This window comes from Ascaphus truei, chromosome 5 (genome assembly GCF_040206685.1).
Source record: "Ascaphus truei isolate aAscTru1 chromosome 5, aAscTru1.hap1, whole genome shotgun sequence".
NCBI classification, from domain to species: Eukaryota; Metazoa; Chordata; class Amphibia; order Anura; family Ascaphidae; genus Ascaphus; species Ascaphus truei.
Window position 1 is genome coordinate 304,901,810 of NC_134487.1, and position 22,003 is coordinate 304,923,812.

Sequence of the window (22,003 nt, forward strand, 5' to 3'; positions counted from 1 at the left end):
GTAGAGACCTTGTGAATATAAATTAGCAATGGAGGAAGGCGTTTAGATTCTTTAAGTCAGAAGGGACGGAGACATTGTATCAGAATTATAAGGAATGTAACAAAAATTGCAAAAGGGCAATCAAATTAGTAAAAATGGATAATGAAAAAAAGATTGCAATAGAAAGTAAGATCACCCTAAAAAGTTCTTTAAGTACCTTTTTAATAACAACAAAATGAGAAAAGAAAATATAGGGCCCTTTCAGTGTGAGAGGGGCAGGCAGATTATTGGAGATAAAGAAAAAACAGAGGTATTAAACAAATTCTTTGCCTCTGTGTTTACCAGGGAAGAATCAAGTTCAATAGTAGTGCCGCAGGAGGAAGCCACAACCTCCATATTAATGAACAATTGGTTCATAGTGTCACGGTAGCTTATGACAGGCTGTAATTTACACCAAAAATATATATAAATATATATATACCTGGGTTTGAACTGGGACGAGACTTAGATATGATAAAAATATAATTTATTCCTTGATAAAGGTGAACACACAAAAATGTACAAATAACAGCAAAATATAGACACTTACTTAAAAGATGAAAATGATGAAAACAGTCCCATCTGGACTGGCAGTTTCATACAGCAATCAGCCCAAGACATTGCATGGCATTTCTTCTCAGCAATCAAGATGGTATAGCACAACAGGCCTGATGACATGCAGGCATGAAGACAATGAACACATGAAGACAATGGGTAAAAGGGTGGCTCTGACTTGTATATCATTTTAACCCTTCCCTCCCAATCACGGCGCCGAACCGTCTAGCAAAAGTCCTTTTGAAGCTCTTGAAGCTAATTTTGGACTTCCAGGGTTCAGTGTGAAATGTCACACTTAAACTGGTTAGTTCCTTTGGTCAGTTGGGCCAAGCATAAACAATTAGCAATTTAGCCGTTGATGACCAGGCTATGTAAATTCTAGCCTTCCTGCTTATTGCCATAGCAGGGGGTTTGCAGTTTCTCAGAACTCAACCAAAATTTCATATTTACTGCAAATCACTTCATAACTGCAGTTCAGTAATACGTACAGGCAGGTGAGACATATTAATACATTCCGTCACACCTGACGCTTCCAGAGAGACCAAACATTACAGTATAATATTAACATTAAGAGAGATATTAATATCTGGCCTTTAGTAGCTGCTAGGGATACAGTGATTAGACTCCCCAGCCCCCCTGGGTGTCACGAATACACATAGGTAACTCTTAGCATGTTCAGCCAAGGACATCTCATAATATTCTTATATTTAATAAGGTCACTCATTCTGATTTCCTGCTTGGGGTAGCACCACCCTTGCCCCCTTCAATAACCCCTTTGAAGCAGGCTTTTGGCTTCCATTGTAAGTGTGAAGAACAAACACTCCGTTTCTTGGTCCCTGCCTCCCGCATAAACAATTAGGGCAGTTACCTTTTGGTCACTGGTGCTATGTGTCACACCTAAGGCCCAGACCTCCTGAATCAGAGGCCTTTGTAAGTGTGAGTTATAATGCTCACCCCCACTCTAGCTTCCTGCAAACAGGTACAGTATTAACATACTGTACACTAAAAAAAAACCTTCTGCTTTTCACATTCAACTTCAATTAAGCCTTTTGAAGTCCAGATTTCCTGAAAAGACACAATACAGTGGTATTTTCTTAAACTGTAGCTTATTAACCCCTTAAGTCCCAGTGTGTGTGGTATGCAGACACTGATCCAGAAACAATAAAACATGGGGGAACAGGGGAATAAGCATTTTCATGTTATAACAAGGGTTAAATCACATTTCTGGGCCTCAGCCCAGTTAACCCCTTGTTTCCCTGGCGAGGTTAAAGGGTGGCCAATTGGGGGGTAACCCCGTTAATCTCGGGCCAAATCCTCTCCATCGTCACACATAGGCGGAAGAAGTTCATAGGCGGCTTGTAAAAATTAAAGTAAACAAGGCACCTGGCCCCGATGGCATACATCCAAGAGTTCTCAAGGAGTTAATTTCAGTAATAACCAAACCATTACATTTAATATTCAAGGACTCCATTTCCACAGGCTCCGTACCACAAGATTGGCGTAAAGCAGATGTGGTGCCTATTTTTAAAAGGGGGCTAGATCACAACCGGGAAATTACAGACCTGTAAACCTGACTTTAATAGTGGGGAAACTACTTGAAGGTTTAATACGGGATAATATTCCGGAATACCTAATTGAAAACAAAATTATTAGTAACAGTCAGCATGGATTTATGAAGGATACATCATGCCAAACTAGCCTTATTTGTTTCTTTGAGGAGGCAAATATGAATTTAGACCAAGGTAATGCAGTTGATGTGGTCTGCTTGGATTTTGCAAAGGCTTTTGATACGGTTCCACACAAAAAGGTTGGTGTACAAAATAATGCAAATTGTACTCAGTAAAAATATATGCACCTGGATTGAAAACCTGGTTGAAGGATAGACAACAGCAGGTTGTCATAAATGGATCTTTTTCAGGTTGGGGTAAGATCGTGAGTGGAGTACCTCAGGGATCGGTACTGGGGCTCCTGCTTTTTAACTTGTTTATTAATGACCTTGAGGTTGGCATCGAGAGCAAAGTCTCCATCTTTGCTGATACTGAATTGTGTAAGGTAGTAGAATCAGAGCAGGATGTCATTTCTCTCCAGAAGGACTTGGAGAGACTGGAAACTTGGGCAGGTAAATAGCAGATGAGGTTTAATACAGATAAATGTAAGGTAATGCATTTGGGAAGCAAGAATAAACAGGCGACTTACAAATTAAATGGGGATAAATTGTGGGAATCCTTGATGGAGAAGGATTTAGGAGTGCTTGTAGACAGCAGACTTGGCAATAGTGCCCAAAGTCATGCAGTAGCTGCAAAGGCAAACAAGATCTTATCTTGCATCAAACGGGCAATGGATGGAAGGGAAGTAAACATAATTATGCCCCTTTACAAAGCATTAGTAAGACCACACCTTGAGTATGGAGTACACTTTTGGGCACCACTCCTTAGAAAATAATAAATTATGGAACTAGAGAGAGTGCAGAGAAGAGCCACCAAATTAATAAAGGGAATGGACAGTCTAATTTATGAGGAGAGGCTAGCTAAATTAGATTTATTTAAATTAGAAAAGAGGAGTCTAAGAGGGGATATGATAACTATATACAAATATATTCGGGGGCAATACAAGGAGCTTTCAAAAGAACTATTCATCCCACGGGCAGTACAAAGGACTCGGGGGCATCCCTTAAGGTTGGAGGAAAGGAGATTTCACCAGCAACAAAGGAAATGGTTCTCTACAGTAAGGGCAGTTAAATGTGTAATTCATTACCCATGGAGACTGTGATGGCAGATACAATAGATTTGTTCAAAAAAAAGTTGGATATCTTTTTAGAAAGGAAAGTTATACAGGGATATACCAAATTAGTAAACATGGGAAGTAATCCGATTGCCAATTCTTGGAGTCGGGAAGGAATTTATTTTTCCCCTTATGAGATTTCATTCGATATGACCATGTTTTTTTTTTGTTTCGTCTTCCTCTAGATCAATAAATAAGTATACATATAGTACAAAGTATCAGTTTAGTATAGGTTGAACTTGATGGACGTATGTCTTTTTTCAACCTCATCAACTATGTAACTATGACAAGAAGGCCTTTAATGTGCCCCATATGCATTTATAGAGTTGTTTCTGCATTAGCTCAAAGATGCTCTTGGGGACAGTGACTGAGAGAGACTGAAATAAGTAGAGCTACATGGGGACGAGGGTCATCTTGAAACATACATACTTTTTTTCTAGGAGATACTGTAGATATTTAATTCCTCCAAGCCCTTGATAGACTGCCTAAGCTTATCTGGCAAGTTTGTATCATAAAGGGAGTCATATCTTGGGTTTATGTAAATAATACACTGGGGTCCTGCCAGGGGAAATGTAATTTCAGTAGCATAAGGACCGATTTCAGAAAGACCTCTACTTGACCCCTCCAAATTTGCCTGGTTAATTCTAAGGCTGCGCTTAGTGCTGTCGCTTCTACTATTGGCGCACACGACATCGGCAATACATTTGTTTTGCTGCGACGTCGGGTCGCCGGCACTATAAGCGCAGCATAATACTGAACAGACGTTCTGTAAACTCTCCCAGAGACCAGAGGTTGCCAGAGAGTCAAAAGCAGATAGTCCGCATAACGGGAGACCTTGTATTCCACATTCAATATCTCCACCTCCTATCAGTATTCCATGGGGTTCTATGCTGAGGGCACATTTCTGTGGCTACTTGCTGATGTCCCTCACTGTATTCAGCAGGTTTGCACAGCCAGAGTTCTTTCTCCTCCTCTCCTGATCTTTATTGGCTCTGTTAAGAACATGGTGGGATAAGGGTTAAAAAAAGCCTCCAGTTACATAACATAATTCCCCATTCAGAAGCCCCTAAAATATTCAGCTTGTTATTAATTGCCCAACATTATTTATTTATTTTTGCTATTCATTTTGCTTGGGAAGTCAGTTAGAGTGGTAAAGTCTTCAAAAAGCATGTCTGATTTTACATGGGAACGCATCTATAAATAGACTTTAACTTTTCCTTTGAGGATCTGAATTCTGAGATCACTGATGGGATATTCTGCATTTGAAATATGATTTCCAGTTGGGGTATCGCTATTTTCGTAGTTGTGCTATAATGTGCCCTTTATGATTCATCCATTGGTTTCCAGTTTTTGACCAACTACTTTCTTTTTCGACGTTTTGTTTTGTGGAAAGGCTGATGTTACACCCTTTACACCGTGCACATTGAAATAGTGTCTTTTCTTTCTCTAACAGAGCAAAGGAAAGGTTATTCCCGTGATAGCGTCAGCAGCATATCGGAAACCTCTCAGTATCATGTGGAGGTAATGTATGTTTGCCGTTTGTAACAGGTTGCTTGTTTGTGGGTAATATTTTTGCTGCACGACCTCTGTTTGCTTTTTGTTTTTGCGCTATTTAAACTTTTGTTATGTAATATTCAGTAACTTTATTGTTACCAAAAATGAAAGCATAAGTTTGTAGCGTCTGCTACAAACCAGTATACATGTAAATTTGGGTAAATAACTTTAAAATGTAAAGGCCGTGCTCCCACTCTGAAAATATTCAACATACAGTATGGGTAAAAGAGAGAAAAGCGTATTCGAACACTCCCAGTATCTCCTAAAAAAAACCTATAAACTATAACCTCAATCTACAATAGTATTTGTTTATACCTTTTTTATTGAGCTTATAACTGATTTAAAAATACCTAGATAAATACTGCTGGTTCCAGTTCCCTATAATACGCATTCAAATTGATAGAAATGTGAGCCGCCATATTAGTTACTTTTAATTGCACCAACTCCTTACACATTTGGACAATCACTAGACATTTATATACATTTTAAGTTACCCTCTATAAATACATTAATATAGTCTCTGTTCACAATCGCAGAGCATCTGGTACACAATTGTTTAAGTGTGCAAATGATCTTGCCAAAGTCTACATTTTGGTCCAGCCAAATAGTGCCACCTGGTCCCAGTAAGCTACTCATCAATATTCAAACACCACAATACAATGTCTCTATTTAGAGGTGTTACTAGTCAGTCATGATCTTTTTATACCCGCACACACAAGTGGCAATTGGTACTTCTATTTTGTAGCCTTTGGGATTTATCACCACTGTAACGGAGCTCCCCACTTTTACATATACCTTGCCTGTTCGAATGGATAAGTATCTCTCACGACTGGCACCAGAAGATAGGACCAGCCCTATTCATCACTTAATTTGCTGCAGCATTCTTCTTGTACAGTCATACTCCTCTCAGAAGTCACTGGTTCACAAGTATCTCTTGATATCCGGTATCTGTTGCCTTGATACCACGCGAGCAGTGCCAGCATCATTTCCTTGCTCACGCGTTCTCATCACGGCCGCAGCATCTTTCATGCTAATTTTTTGCCTTCCTGTAGGATACTCTTATTTGGAATAAGCCTGTCCACACACCTTTTACATGGTAGAACGTCAAATATTGGCATGCATTTTTCCAGGTGAAGTGCTGTTAAGATGGAGGCGAAACGCGTGTTGGTCTGAAGCCAAAACACCATTGGGTTACATGGTTACAGGAAAAAGTCATGCCTTTGTTTGAAGTGATACCATGTAAATGTATGGGGACACACCTATTCCAATTAAGAGTAACCCACAGGGTGTAAATGGCACTGTTTGGCTGGACCTAAATGTAGACTTTTTGAATAAGTTATGTTCAATAAAGAATTGTGAAGGTATAAACAAATACTATTGTAGATTTGAGGTTGTAGTTTTTTTGGAGGTATTAGGAGTGCCACTATACCCTTTCTCTCACTCCTATGTCGGGTACAAAGCACCATTTGCATTCTTTTCAAATTCCTTTTTGTTAAGATGATACTAGTTCAAAATTCTAAATATACTTTAATTACAATAACCGAACCCAACGCAATAAACATAGGTTGATTTAAGTGTTGATTGTCTGTGGTGGAAAGTCCTTGGCACTTTTTTTTTTTTAAAGGGGCTATAAAAAGATAGAAAATTCATAGATAATTTACTTACAGCTTTGTTTTATGATCCTGACCAAGAAGCAAGCTTGTAAAATATAGAAAAAAATGACGCTACATTCTAAATACATTTTAACAATGTCGGTTAACTAAATACTAACATACTGTACATATCCAATGTCTGTGCTGTTTAGCACTTGACCACTTTTGTGTTGGACCGGAAAGATGCAATGTTAACGGTAGACGATGGAATCCGAAAACTAAAGTTACTTGATGCCAAAGGAAAAGTCTGGACCCAAGACATGATTCTTCAAGTGGATGACAAAGGTGTTAGTCTGTCCGACGGGGCATCGAAGGTAATCTATTATTTGTGCTAGCTTCATTGGTAGCACCCATTTTTACATTTAATAGACGTTGGAATACAGTATATAATGCAATAAGGTGGTTTCGCTCATCAGATTTTACTAGTTTATATAGTGCAGTCTTGAAATGCATTGTCCTTCTTTATTTCACACCTTTGTTATACATTTAAAATGGCTCTACATAGGGGTTATAGGGTTACAATAAATAACTTTCTTACGTTTTAGGATGGCATAATGAACTGACATTTTTTGTTTTTGCTGGGGGTACACTCGGATTGTAAAATAAAATCCTGTACAAGCTCTAATCAGTCAATTTACTGACCATATAGTAATTTATCAATAAAAAACATTTCTGCAATAATACAAATCCTTTATTTAGATGTTTTACTAATAGACTTTAATTGAAACACAATCTTTTGGTCTTTTACATACCAAGCTATTTGAAAGGTCATACATGTGCCATACGAGAGCATATTTATCCAATTTCAGAATATTGTCCGATGTATTCATGAGGAATGAGCGTTTGCAATACAATGTGATGAAGAAATGATTGCAGGCACTTGCATAGTAGGGTTTCCTTGTGGGTGGTCTGATATTGTCAACAATTTAGCTCCAACCCTATTTGCCTAAGAAGGCTGCATGTTTAAACGTACATTCAGTTCTAAGCGGAGAAAGCGAAAAGTCAACATGCCCATTGATCTCTTCATGCGACGAGTGACTAATACCTTGTATCTAATGACAATGCTGCCCAGTTGTTGATATAGAGGATGTATATACTGTACTTTGGCAATGCCTCTTATGGAAGATATTATAATTGTCTAGTTAACCAAGGAACAAAAGAGCGAAGCCATTGTCACCGGAGACGGGACTAACACACCCGGAATCTATTCGCCAGACGGAAAAACAAGAGTTTATCAAGTTAATTTATTGGAAAAAAGTCGTCCACAACTATATACAACAGAACAACACACACTTTGTGACGGTGAAGAGGTAACCAGGCTCCCTAATAAAGTTTAAGCCTGATTGGTTACCTCTGATCCATGTGTTGGGGTTCAGGAGTGTCAACTCTTGGACCCAACTGTTATTAAAGCATTACCTGTAATTATGCGACAAAGAATGTTTGTGTTTTTACCTTTCCAGGGGTGCCAGCGAGCAGGAATTGCTAGGGAATGAGTTTCTGGGCGTGCCAGCGAGCAGGGATTGCTAGGGAATGAGTTTCTGGGCGTGCCAGCGAGCAGGGATTGCTAGTTAATGAGTTTCAGGTCGTGCCAGCGAGCAGGGATTGCTAGGGAATGAGTTTCAGGGCGTGCCAGCGAGCAGGGATTGCTAGGGAATGAGTTTCAGGGCGTGCCAGCGAGCAGGGATTGCTAGTTAATGAGTTTCTGGGCGTGCCAGCGAGCAGGGATTGCTAGTTAATGAGTTTCAGGTCGTGCCAGCGAGCAGGAATTGCTAGGGAATGAGTTTCAGGGCGTGCCAGCGAGCAGGGATTGCTAGGGAATGAGTCTCAGGGCGTGCCAGCGAGCAGGGATTGCTAGGGAAAGAGTTTCAGGGCGTGCCAGCGATCAGGGATTGCTGGGGGATGAGTTTCCGGGCGTGCCAGCGAGCAGGGATTGCTAGGGAATGAGTTTCAGGGCGTGCCAGCGAGCAGGGATTGCTAGGGAATGAGTTTCAGGGCGTGCCAGCGAGCAGGGATTGCTAGGGAATGAGTTTCAGGGCGTGCCAGCGAGCAGGGATTGCTAGGGAATGAGTTTCAGGGGTTTTTGCGGAAAAGTGTTGTCATAATATGTCTATCTCGTCGGGGGCCAGAGTTGCTGGTTCCTCTAAAAATTTACCCAGGAATCAGGTCGGGTTCCTGGATTGCTTGTAGACACAGTGTCTCGGTAATATCGCCCCTTAAACGCTTGCACGACTCACCACTAGGAGTCCCTGCTTCAGCACAGTCCAGAAAGGTAATGGTGCAAGGGGATGTAAAGTATCCCTGTAACTATAAGGGGTCCCCTGGTTACTGTATAGGTAACCCAGAACCTGCTTGGAGGTTCTGGGGATACTCCAGTCATCTGTAGGGTTGTGAGGGGTCTTGTAAAGTCCAGTCCTAAGTCTATTTTATAGTGTGTGGGGAATATGGCCAGTAAGAAATAAAGTGCAGCTTTTTTATTCTATTCCCCATACCGGCAAAAGTAGGATATTTTTAAAGTGTATATTTTATTAAACTGTGTGTTTTAAAACATATATGCTTTGTGCACAGAAATGAGCTGGGACTTTCAGAACCAATGCTCCGACAGGCCACTGGGGCTACAGAACCAATGCTCCGACAGGCCACTGGGGCTACAGAACCAATGCTCTGACAGGCCACTGGGGCTACCAATTGGTGCCAGGAGGTCTGGCAGGACATCTGGAGATGAAAGCCCCAGAGAATGTCAGAGGTGTCAAGACCATTTGGCTGGGAGGAAAGGACTCAAGTATCCACGTCCTGAGACCAATGGAAGCTCTCTGAATTTCCATTTGCCCCACCAGACTTGGCGGAGCCCAACCCAGCGTGGGGTTTCTGAATAGCAAGTGGTGAGGGTGGCAACCTTGCACAGGCCCTTGGCAGATGGGGCACTCCCACTCGCCCAGCCTCACAAAACCAGCATCTCTGGCTGGTTAGGAAACTCCCACGCCTGGATTGGATGCAGGGTTTTGTGAATGAAACTCAGAGGTATTATAGACTCCTGAGCCAATCAGATTTCCAGTCCTCTAAGATTCTAAGTTTCCAATTTCAAGTCTCCAGCAAGAAAGGGCTGCTTCAGCGAAAACTGCCTAGAATATTTTCTGTCCTGTTTTTGCAACTGTTATCAGGGTTAGGATTCCCTGCACCTAGGAGAGTCTAGGTTGTTATCCCAGTTCCCAAGTAAGTGTGTGTTTTTGCTGTAGTTTGTGTATCATTGTGCGCTTGCCTATTCCTGTGAATAAATGTACAATTTATTTCATTAACTTGTTTTTGCTCAATGCTGATTCTGGTAAAAAGGTGTAAGTTGCTTGGTCTCCCGGGCCAGGCTTTATTTACTGGTGGTAGCGGTGGGATAAATAAAGCCTGTCGCACACGCACTGGGGCTTGTGGCCACTGCGGCGCATGCTACGGCGTCCGCGCCGCACAGCTTTCTATGGGGCAAGCCCTAGTGGCCGTGTGTGTGCGCGCAAAAAGCTGTGACGCGTACATTGGCAGGGAAGACAAGAATTTCGTCTCCCCGTGCCGCGACGCGATCACGTGGTGTGTAGGCAGCCAATGGCAGGGCAGATCGTGTGGACCAATAGGAGTGCAGGTATTATAGATCATGACGACTGAGCCCCCTCTCCCCCCTGTCACGGCCACACCCCCACGCATCCCATCGCTACACAATAGATCACAGATCGCGGCTTTCAACCGTGCACAGCACGCGTGCAGCAGTGACCACTGGGACCGTAGCCTTAGGCTTTGTCCCTGGTGGCTGCGCTGGCGACGGCGTGCGCGGGGATTAAAGGGAAGCGTATATTGTGTAAGACTACAATGGAATGATAAAGCGTATTTTTCTTGGTAATATCCTTCTCCGTTGTTTAAATGTTACTCTGCAGTATTACAGGAGTATTACAGGAGTACATGACGGGTATTCACACTGCTGCTCTCGCCATGTTGACATTTTCAAACAAGTGCAAAAAATCAATACATTTGTCAGACACGAAGGGGGTGATTATTCAATACACTGCAGTGGTGCCGATCGGAGCACTATTAGACGGAGACTCCTATTGCAATCAATGGGCGTTTCTCTGCAAGAGTGCCCCGATCGGCACTATCACAGTTTAATCAATAACCCCCAGTCGGTATGATTTTCCTTTTTTATACAGAATGAGTTGGAGAACTTCCCCGTGAGCAGCATTCAGCACTGCCAAGCGGTGACCAACGCCTGCAGCTATGACTCCATCCTTGCACTTGTATGTAAAGAGCCGACACAAAGCAAAGCGGATCTGCACCTGTTCCAGTGTGAGGAGGTCAAGGTAAGGCCAGAATCCAAGTGTTTCATTAGCATTTCACACCTTGTAACAGCGCGGTTTTGTTATGAAAAAAAGCTAATGCCGTTTTTTCATGTTCAGTCTTTAAATAACACCTCTGTGTTGCATAGGGAATAGTGGGTCAGGCTTTTGTGTGGCAGTATTTGTTTATCCCTCCACATTATATGGCAAGGTATGGATTTCCCCTGTTAAACACATTAACGGCTATGATTAAATGCTCAAGTGTTACTGTTGGCATTCTATCCTCATTGGTTAAACATAGAGACTGTCTCGAGAGAAACAAAGGTGTGTGTGTGTTACTTTCAGTGCACGTATGTAGGTGTAGGTGTACTGTATATACATCAGCCCTTATCAATCCAATGCTGGATGAAGGCCTCCTAATGATCTTCCAGGTACCTTGTCGTAAGCCTCTTATACATGTTGCTTCAACTAATATCTGATTTTCATCTTCCCGTCTTACTTTTGGTCACAGTTTTAGTCGTTTGATAACCCTTGGAATCACATGGAGTACCTGCTTTGTCAGATGATGGTAATTTCTTCTTGTCCAGGACACTGCCATTATCATTTCTTCACCTTTGTGATGATGCGACTGACTTTTTCTTTTCTTTTTTTTCAAACCCATTCGTTCTTTGTCCGGTCTCTTGGGTAATACCAGTATACAGTTGGCTGATGGTTCTGAATTACCACCCCATTTAGGGTCAAAGTTGTACATACATATGGTATGTGAGCACAGGCAGAATACACGGGTCCAACATTGTCTTCTAGAGGTGCAGTCAAGGGTTTCCCCATTGAAACAATAATATAGTTATATATATTATATACAATTATATTTATTATGTACATTTATATCACATACATATATACATGTATACATACATGTGTGTATATATTTATATTTTGTCATCTTCAGCACTTTCCGATCCACTGCTGCATTAAGACCTCTCCAAATAACGCAGCTACAAGCCTCCAACAAATGTCCTCATTTCATCCTCCCATGTTACTTTTGGTCAGTCTTGGTCTTTTCATATCCTCTTCTCTTCAGTGGAAGGTTCCCTTGAAAGATTTTGTCTCTTGCAAATGCGCTCCATCCAATGTTGTCCTATTAATTTCATTCACAAGGTTCCCATCCATTTATGCTTGCCAAAACAGGCAACGTTTTCGACTTTTCCATTAATTTTTTATCTTTGTAGAGTTGGCACCTTTTTGTTAAGCATCACTGTGATCGTGCTAAGATTCATATGGATGCCCATCTTCTTACTTGCTTTGGCAAGTTCACTGATTTGTTGACTATCCTTTTGACTGTCAAACAATTGTTTTATGTAACACCATTCACAAAAACTATAATCCTCTTCATGGAAAAACGATGTAGCAGCTTTGTATTTTAGACCGTACCCTGGAATGGAGGGAATATATATCGGCCTCCGTGGGTGAGGAGGAAGGATCAGACAAGGGGCCAGATGATTGGGAAGGATGGGTTACACTAGAAGCAAAGGGATGGGATCACTTGTCCCCTATGGTGCAACATTTTTATTACATTGTTCAGAAACCGTTCTTTATCAAAATCCATAATTTGGTTCCACGAACAATATAAGGCAGAATGGGCGTGTTAATCTCGATTTTTAGACATGGCGTGCAAGGAAAAACTATAGAAATGCGTCTGAACATATCGCTATAAACATTACATTTTAGTGATTCAGATGTGAACAGGTTTCTTATTTCACGGTAAAGCAGATTATTGGAGCTCGGATTGCGATGAGATGTTTTTTTCTTCCATGCAGGCTTCCTTGATCCAGCAAGATATTGACTGTGCAATCAGCGACAGCAAAGGCGGAAAGCAGAAGCGAAGGCCGGACGCGCTCAGGTGAAAATATCCGAATAACATCATGTGTTTCTAGATGTGAAGACACAAGCTCCCCAAGCCTTTGCTCTCTGTGTAGTTGTGTATGCGCGCACCTAGCCCTGTAGCAGAGCACGCCGCGGAGAACGCATGCGTGTGTTCATTTGATCAGGATGTACTGTAGGCGTTCTGAGGCCATTATACAGCAGCACTAGTCTAATCCACAGTGGCTTCTGCCCATAGAAATTTTGCCTAATTGGAGATACTATTCAAACTCATTTTACTTTAATGTTTTCACAAAGTAGAAACCGTGTACGAGCTGCTTGGGGAATCTAGTTCTGCAGCATGCAACGCTCCGAGCTGACATGAAAGAGCGGGACAATGGTCCCCGTAGGAAAAGAATGAAGCGCAAAGCTGTGCATTCATAATTTATTTAATGGCTCCAATTTCATTCTCTACACAACTTCATTTGAACAAAACTTTAATGCTTTAATTTGCTGCAATGTCCTTTTGTCGGTAACCCTTTATTGCACCTTCAGCGATGTATTTCTGGCTGCAATAGTGCTCGATGCAAAAGTATTCCAAAGAAATATAATGTCGAGCATATCCATTTATAAATGTTTACACGGAGTTTGATACCTGCCTATGTGTAATGCGCCTATACTCTCAATGCTAAGCCTTCTGGTTTATTTCAGAGGACAATAGGGTCCGTTTCCACACGAAGAATTAAATATCCATATAATGTAAGCCAGGGCTGTCAATAGGGCTGTCGGTAGCTCAATCATGTGTTTTTTTGTTGTTGCTTTTTTAAACCGTATCTACGTTTGCTTTCAGGATGATTTTGAGAAGTGATAATAAAATCCCCCCCCCACCCAGAGCGCCGGCCCCCGTGCCCCCCGGGACCGTCACCCAGGTGGATGTGCGGAGCAGAGTAGCCGCCTGGTCTGCGTGGGCCTCGGAATATGGAGAATGTGAGTACAAACTACTTATAATTGTGTTTTTTTTTTGCATAATTCAAAGAATTTAAGTGTTTATTGAGCAAATAAAATGTTTGAACAAAATGTAAATAGTTTTCCATCAATAATGAGACCTATAAAGACAGATCTATACAACAGATTTGTTAAAATAAAAAACAAACAAAAAAAAACCAAAGGTTGGACATCTTTTTAGAAAGGAAAGGTATACAGGGATATACCGAATAAGTATACATGGGAAGGATGTTTATCCAGGAAATAATCCGATTGCCAATTCTTGGAGTCAGGAAGGAATTTATTTTCCCCTTATGAGACATCATTGGATGATATGTCACTGGGGTTTTGTGTTTGCTTGATGGACGCATGACTTTTCAACCTCATCTACTATGTAACTATATAACTATATAACTATGTAACGCTGTAAAATAAATCTCATTGACTTTTTTCTAGCAATGTTGATGGTAATACCATCATCCTGTCCCGCTGTTTGGCATTTTTTTAAATGCCGCACCGTCCTTTCTTCTCCTGCCGCAGTCACAATATTTATAAATCTTTCACCAAAGCAATGCTGGTACAAACGCCTTCATATCACTGGGCAGCTGAATCTGTGCCGGGCAGCCTTGTCTTCCGCTACTGGGAATATTCTAAGCACGTACAGTACAGTCTCTCCACTATCCAGCTCGTCTGCTTGTTGGCTTCTTAAACATACTGCAGTCGGGGCGAGTATGTAACATACTGCAGTCGGGGCGAGTATGTGACATACCGCAGTCGGGGCGAGTATGTAACATACTGCAGTCGGGGGCGAGTATGTAACATACTGTAGTCGGGGGCGAGTATGTGACATACTGCAGTCGGGGGCGAGTATGTGACATACCGCAGTCGGGGGCGAGTATGTAACATACTGCAGTCGGGGGCGAGTATGTGACATACCGCAGTCGGGGCGAGTATGTAACATACTGCAGTCGGGGGCGAGTATGTAACATACTGCAGTCGGGGCGAGTATGTGACATACCGCAGTCGGGGCGAGTATGTAACATACTGCAGTCGGGGGCGAGTATGTAACATACTGCAGTCGGGGCGAGTATGTGACATACTGCAGTCGGGGCGAGTATGTGACATACTGCAGTCGGGGCGAGTATGTGACATACCGCAGTCGGGGGCGAGTATGTGACATACTGCAGTCGGGACGAGTATGTGACATACTGCAGTCGGGACGAGTATGTGACATACTGCAGTCGGGACGAGTATGTGACATACTGCAGTCGGGGCGAGTATGTGACATACTGCAGTCGGGGCTGAGTATGTGACATACTGCAGTCGGGGAGAGTATGTGACATACCGCAGTCGGGGGCGAGTATGTGACATACTGCAGTCGGGGCGAGTATGTGACATACTGCAGTCGGGGCGAGTATGTGACATACTGCAGTCGGGGCGAGTATGTGACATACCGCAGTCGGGGCGAGTATGTGACATACCGCAGTCGGGGCGAGTATGTGACATACCGCAGTCGGGGCGAGTATGTGACATACTGCAGTCGGGGCTGAGTATGTGACATACTGCAGTCGGGGCGAGTATGTGACATACTGCAGTCGGGGCGAGTATGTGACATACCGCAGTCGGGGCGAGTATGTGACATACTGCAGTCGGGGGCGAGTATGTGACATACTGCAGTCGGGGGCGAGTATGTGACATACCGCAGTCGGGGCTGAGTATGTGACATACCGCAGTCGGGGCTGAGTATGTGACATACTGCAGTTGGGGCGAGTATGTAACATACTGCAGTCGGGGCGAGTATGTGACATACCGCAGTCGGGGCGAGTATGTGACATACTGCAGTCGGGGCGAGTATGTGACATACTGCAGTCGGGGCGAGTATGTGACATACCGCAGTCGGGGCGAGTATGTGACATACTGCAGTCGGGGCGAGTATGTGACATACTGCAGTCGGGGCGAGTATGTGACATACTGCAGTCGGGGCGAGTATGTGACATACCGCAGTCGGGGCTGAGTATGTGACATACCGCAGTCGGGGGCGAGTATGTGACATACTGCAGTCGGGGCGAGTATGTGACATACTGCAGTCGGGGCGAGTATGTGACATACTGCAGTCGGGGCGAGTATGTGACATACTGCAGTCGGGGCGAGTATGTAACATACTGCAGTCGGGGCGAGTATGTGACATACTGCAGTCGGGGCGAGTATGTGACATACTGCAGTCGGGGCGAGTATGTGACATACCGCAGTCGGGGCGAGTATGTGACATACTGCAGTCGGGGGCGAGTATGTGACATACTGCAGTCGGGGGCGAGTATGTGACATACCGCAGTCGGGGGCGAGTATGTAACATACTGCAGTCGGGGGCGAGTATGTGACATACCGCAGTCGGGGCGAGTATGTAACATACTGCAGTCGGGGGCGAGTATGTAACATACTGCAGTCGGGGCGAGTATGTGACATACCGCAGTCGGGGCGAGTATGTAACATACTGCAGTCGGGGGCGAGTATGTAACATACTGCAGTCGGGGCGAGTATGTGACATACTGCAGTCGGGGCGAGTATGTGACATACTGCAGTCGGGGCGAGTATGTGACATACCGCAGTCGGGGGCGAGTATGTGACATACTGCAGTCGGGACGAGTATGTGACATACTGCAGTCGGGACGAGTATGTGACATACTGCAGTCGGGACGAGTATGTGACATACTGCAGTCGGGGCGAGTATGTGACATACTGCAGTCGGGGCTGAGTATGTGACATACTGCAGTCGGGGAGAGTATGTGACATACTGCAGTCGGGGGCGAGTATGTGACATACTGCAGTCGGGGCGAGTATGTGACATACTGCAGTCGGGGCGAGTATGTGACATACTGCAGTCGGGGCGAGTATGTGACATACCGCAGTCGGGGCGAGTATGTGACATATCGCAGTCGGGGCGAGTATGTGACATACCGCAGTCGGGGCGAGTATGTGACATACCGCAGTCGGGGCGAGTATGTGACATACTGCAGTCGGGGCTGAGTATGTGACATACTGCAGTCGGGGCGAGTATGTGACATACTGCAGTCGGGGCGAGTATGTGACATACCGCAGTCGGGGCGAGTATGTGACATACTGCAGTCGGGGGCGAGTATGTGACATACTGCAGTCGGGGGCGAGTATGTGACATACCGCAGTCGGGGCTGAGTATGTGACATACCGCAGTCGGGGCTGAGTATGTGACATACTGCAGTTGGGGCGAGTATGTAACATACTGCAGTCGGGGCGAGTATGTGACATACCGCAGTCGGGGCGAGTATGTGACATACTGCAGTCGGGGCGAGTATGTGACATACTGCAGTCGGGGCGAGTATGTGACATACCGCAGTCGGGGCGAGTATGTGACATACTGCAGTCGGGGCGAGTATGTGACATACTGCAGTCGGGGCGAGTATGTGACATACTGCAGTCGGGGCGAGTATGTGACATACCGCAGTCGGGGCTGAGTATGTGACATACCGCAGTCGGGGGCGAGTATGTGACATACTGCAGTCGGGGCGAGTATGTGACATACTGCAGTCGGGGCGAGTATGTGACATACTGCAGTCGGGGCGAGTATGTGACATACTGCAGTCGGGGCGAGTATGTGACATACTGCAGTCGGGGCGAGTATGTGACATACTGCAGTCGGGGCGAGTATGTGACATACTGCAGTCGGGGCGAGTATGTGACATACCGCAGTCGGGGCGAGTATGTGACATACTGCAGTCGGGGGCGAGTATGTGACATACCGCAGTCGGGGCGAGTATGTGACATACCGCAGTCGGGACGAGTATGTAACATACCGCAGTCGGGGCGAGTATGTGACATGCTGCAGTCGGGGCGAGTATGTGACATGCTGCAGTCGGGGCGAGTATGTAACATACTGCAGTCGGGGCGAGTATGTAACATACCGCAGTCGGGGCGAGTATGTAACTCCGCAGATTGCCCCTCTGACTTGCACTTTGTGTTTGTTTTTATAATGTTTAATCTTGTCCTCTCCTAAATTGCCCTACAATTCTCTGCCTGTCTCCTCTGCTATGAACACTTTAATACTCGCGTTAATGAGATTAATTGCGTTAACGCTGCCTCGTTATTCCGCCCCTGTTTTAACATTTGCGCCATTGAACACATTATTTCCTGCGTTATTCTGTGTTAAAGCTGTGGCTAATAATGCCCACGACATTGGTAGCTGCCTCCTACCTCTGCAGTTCACATTTCAACAAGAATTGAGCCTTCACAATGTGTTGGAAGCAAACGTCTAATCATTTCTCTTTATCTAAGAGATATTCCACAGGTGTTATCCATTGTGACTGTATTGCTGGCGGTACAGGTGTAGCAGGCTGTAACCTTCCCTTCACTGTCTCTGTTTATAGTGGGATATGGTGTAATAGTCTGCTCCGACACTACCATTATATCCTGGAAAAACGCTGTTCTCTTCTGGAATCTTCTGGAATAATGTTACGTGCTGTCTGTATGGGTTTAAGTTGTTTTTTGTAGGACTGTTTCTGGTGATATTATTGTTGGAGGGTAGATAAATCTGTCTCTGTACGTTCTCCCTACCTACCAATTAGACTGTAAGCTCCTCGGGGCAGGGACTCCTCTTCCTTAATGTTACGTTTATGTCTAAAGCACTTATTCCCATGACCTGTTATTTATATTATCTGCTATTTATTTGATTACCACATGTATTACTGCTGTGAAGCGCTATGTACATTAATGGCGCTATATAAATAAAGACATACAATACAATACAATTCCAGGTTGTAGCTCGATGCTCTCTTGTTCCTCGTTGTCTCGAGATGATGATCGCTCAGCAGATGTGCATTTTACAGTTGTAGTGCAAGATTAGTGGCGCCTATTTAAATTGTTACGACAAAGGAGCGCGCTGTAGAGGATCCTCCTCCATAAGCCATTAATAAAATCGGAATCTTTTGATGAGCTTTATGTTGGTTTTAATGAAGCTCTGCTATATTGACTGTTTTTCTCACAGTATTTGATTGCGATTTCTTCGAAGCTTTGCATGTTTTGGGGTTTGTTTGACCCTGTGTATTCTGTGCGATTTCAGACTGGTTTGCTTCTCTCACTTAATATAGATGAGAAGCCCAGACTAAGTCAGGACTACGAAGAAACGCCGGAGATGATTGAAGCAAGAATTGACAAAGATGTTGTAAGTGCGAATCAGTGTTTATTCTATATATCACCGATTTGCCGGGTCTTCACCCTGTGAACTGGTCTAGAAAGAGTTAGCATTTTTCACAATTAATAATCACAATAATTTAATAGTGTGATTAATAATTAATCACCCAGCACTCAAATTCGTTCATGCAGACGAAAATGCGATCAGGCAAGCAGCCAGTACTTTTATAAGCAAACCTGCCACAGTACCAGTACTTTTATAAGCAAACGTGCCACAGTACCAGTACTTTTATAAGCAAACGTGCCACAGTACCAGTACTTTTATAAGCAAACCTGCCACAGTACCAGTACCAACGGTCAATTTATCTCACCACCGTCGTATACTTTTCTCCAAACGAAACGGTGGAGAATGTAATCGGCTTCACACCCGTCACCCTGCTCCCGTACTCTATTCAAGGTGCAGCCTTATTGAAGAAAGATTATCATAAAATACCCATCATTTTAAGCGGTGACTGTAACATAAGCGCTGGCTCTGCCGGATCACTGCCGCTCGTTACATTCATGTAATAAACATTCAATTAAACTCCACACCAATCCAGCCATTCCAACTGCAAGGTGCGACTCCACCATTGATGCATCCTTTCAGCGGCATTTAGACAATAATATGCATCTTACTTTAGTTGTCATAAGTCAGTTGTACCATGTATTCCAACTGATACCATGGAAATTTCCGCAGAAAAATAAATCAAATTATGCTCAAGTCTTTCATTCAATCAAAAACATCAAAATTAAAATACAATTTCAGGGACAAAACACACAGAAGTGTCACTTAGAACGTGCGTGCTCGGCACACACCCCGTCTTTTTGTTTGTATTTTTAATAAATGACGCATGACACGGGGTCCTTAATATTTCCTTGTGTTTTTAAGCAATATGGCCAGTAAGTGAAATCGTTATGGAAATAACAGCAGAGGGATCATACAGTAATTATAATTATCTTAAAAATAAACTGTCCTGTGCAAATTGAAGTTGTGTTTCAGAAGAAATTGCTGCAAACTTTGGGGATTTTAGTTCTTCAAAACGGAAAATAATTTGTCTGTTTTAACTGTTATTTTACCTAAAACTCCTTTAGTTTTTGCCGCGTTTCCGCTGCTCAGTGCTGCTGCAGTTGTGCTGTAACACAAAATACTTTTGTCCAAGTCTTACAGGTCTGTTGTGTTTTTCTCTCGCAGCAAATTCTGAACCACATTTTAGACGATGTAGAATTTTTCATTATGAAACTCCAGAAAGCAGCGGAAGCTTTTTCTGATCTTTCCAAGCGGAAGAAAACAAAAAAGACTAAGAGAAAAGGCCCTGGAGGTACGTTCGAAAGAGTTGTGCTTTCCAACAGTAAAACCGCAATCTCGTGTTAATGCACAGAGTTTTTGGACATTACTATTGGTTTTTTTTCCTAGAGGGTGTTCTGACGCTCCGTGCTAAACCGCCTCCACATGAAGAGTTTGTAGACTGTTTTCAAAAGCTGAAGCATGGTTTTAATCTTCTGGTGAGTTCTTGGCAACGTTCTTTGACTGTAAATATTCCAAAGGATATTTCTTGGGAGAGATGAGTTGAATGAGAATTGTATGTACAGTAATGTGTATATCTAGAACGCACACGTGTGTCTATCCGTCTCTCGCTCTAGATCAGGGTGGACAAACTTTTTTTTTTTTGCGCCCTGCGCCCCCCCCTTGCCTGCTCTCTCTCACCCCCCCCCCTCGCAACAAATATACTCTTCATTATTATAAAGATGTTGTTGTAATACAATATACTTCTGGAAATAACAGATCTTGCTTCCTTTCAGGCCAAACTGCAGTCCCACATATACAACCCGAGCGCCTCTGACTTGGTTCGCTTTCTTTTAACGCCGTTAAATATGGTAAGATTGTAATCTTTTATTTTTTCTTCTATAATCGTGCTAGAGCATTAATATTTATTATTTATAGGTCCGTATAGATACATAAGCCTTCTAACATGAGGGCGAATGTAAAAATTGGACCCAATCGGTGGTCCGGTACTGAACCATTCTATTTTCAGCAGCAGGGACTTCTTCGTTCCCACAAAAAATGACCCTGGTACTTGCCGGTCACTGGCTTCCTTCTAACTAAACAAATCCCGTTCAAATCTCGTGGGCGGAGAGGAAGCTGCAACATCGTCGGTTGGCACTTCCTGGCAAAATCAGCAGCCATGTTTGCTTCGCCAGCAGGAGCGCAGCGGTAACTACCACGGTTTTATCCCGGGAACTGCAGGGTCCTCTGCTCTGAAAAGAGCGAGGTCAGAAGCGGAAGACGCCTTGGTTCAAATTATGTAGAATAAAAGGGATTGCTGTTTTTTAAATCACAATCTTCCAGTAAAGAGACTTAACGAACATTGCTTAATATACCTATACTCACAGTTGTATCATTCTTTATAATATTATTTTGTAATATATTCTTCACATTCTAAATTGTGCCTGGTTTTAATGGGTACTTTTATTCTACAGGATGCTGGAGGATTCACTTTTTTCACTATTGTTTACCAAATTTCTTAAACCATACAACATAAGAATAAAATATTGCCAAATGTACACCTGTACCGGTACTTTGCATCGTGTCCTTAATGTACCAGCAGCCTTTTCTAATGACAAACTTGGAACGGAGGCTTCGTGTGTGTAACTTTTTCTCTAAGTTAAATATATCTTCATTTGTAGATGGTAGAGTCAACAGGTGGACCAGAACTTGCCAGTACAGTACTTAGCCCGCTCTTAATAAAAGATGCACTGGATTTCTTACGTTCCATTCTTAATAATGAGGAGAAACAATTTTGGCTGTCATTGGGTGACACATGGACCAAGTCAAGGTAAAGCAAAGCGTTCATGATGTGCTTGGGACTCTAGGGGTAAATGTGACTGCTTTTAATAAAGGTCTAGTCGCCATTACCGCTACCTGCCAGTAATACATCTGTATTATGTTTGTATTTATAGCTATATATTATGTTGCCTGGTTCCAGAACTTCAGGGATGAGGGGTTAATTTTGTTTTCAGTTGAGGATGTTGTAAAGTTGTCTGTGATCTTCCCAAGTAACTGTGTTTTGGCACCAATCAGGGGCTGGGGTCACA

At 43.3% G+C, this 22,003-nt stretch overlaps 1 protein-coding gene across 12 annotated transcripts in view; it reads left to right on the top strand.

The window, feature by feature from the left end:
* Positions 1-22,003, top strand: part of EPS8 (EGFR pathway substrate 8, signaling adaptor) — a 134,275-nt gene that overhangs the window by 86,004 nt on the left and 26,268 nt on the right. For all 12 annotated transcript variants that reach the window (XM_075603019.1, XM_075603020.1, XM_075603013.1 and 9 more), the window contains 10 exons: positions 4,808-4,875; positions 6,713-6,874; positions 10,742-10,891; positions 12,685-12,767; positions 13,578-13,714; positions 18,829-18,902; positions 20,103-20,229; positions 20,325-20,413; positions 20,711-20,785; positions 21,596-21,744. In XM_075603019.1, the coding sequence (XP_075459134.1) occupies positions 4,808-4,875; positions 6,713-6,874; positions 10,742-10,891; positions 12,685-12,767; positions 13,578-13,714; positions 18,829-18,902; positions 20,103-20,229; positions 20,325-20,413; positions 20,711-20,785; positions 21,596-21,744 (1,114 nt within the window). The remainder of the gene's footprint in view (positions 1-4,807; positions 4,876-6,712; positions 6,875-10,741; positions 10,892-12,684; positions 12,768-13,577; positions 13,715-18,828; positions 18,903-20,102; positions 20,230-20,324; positions 20,414-20,710; positions 20,786-21,595; positions 21,745-22,003) is intronic.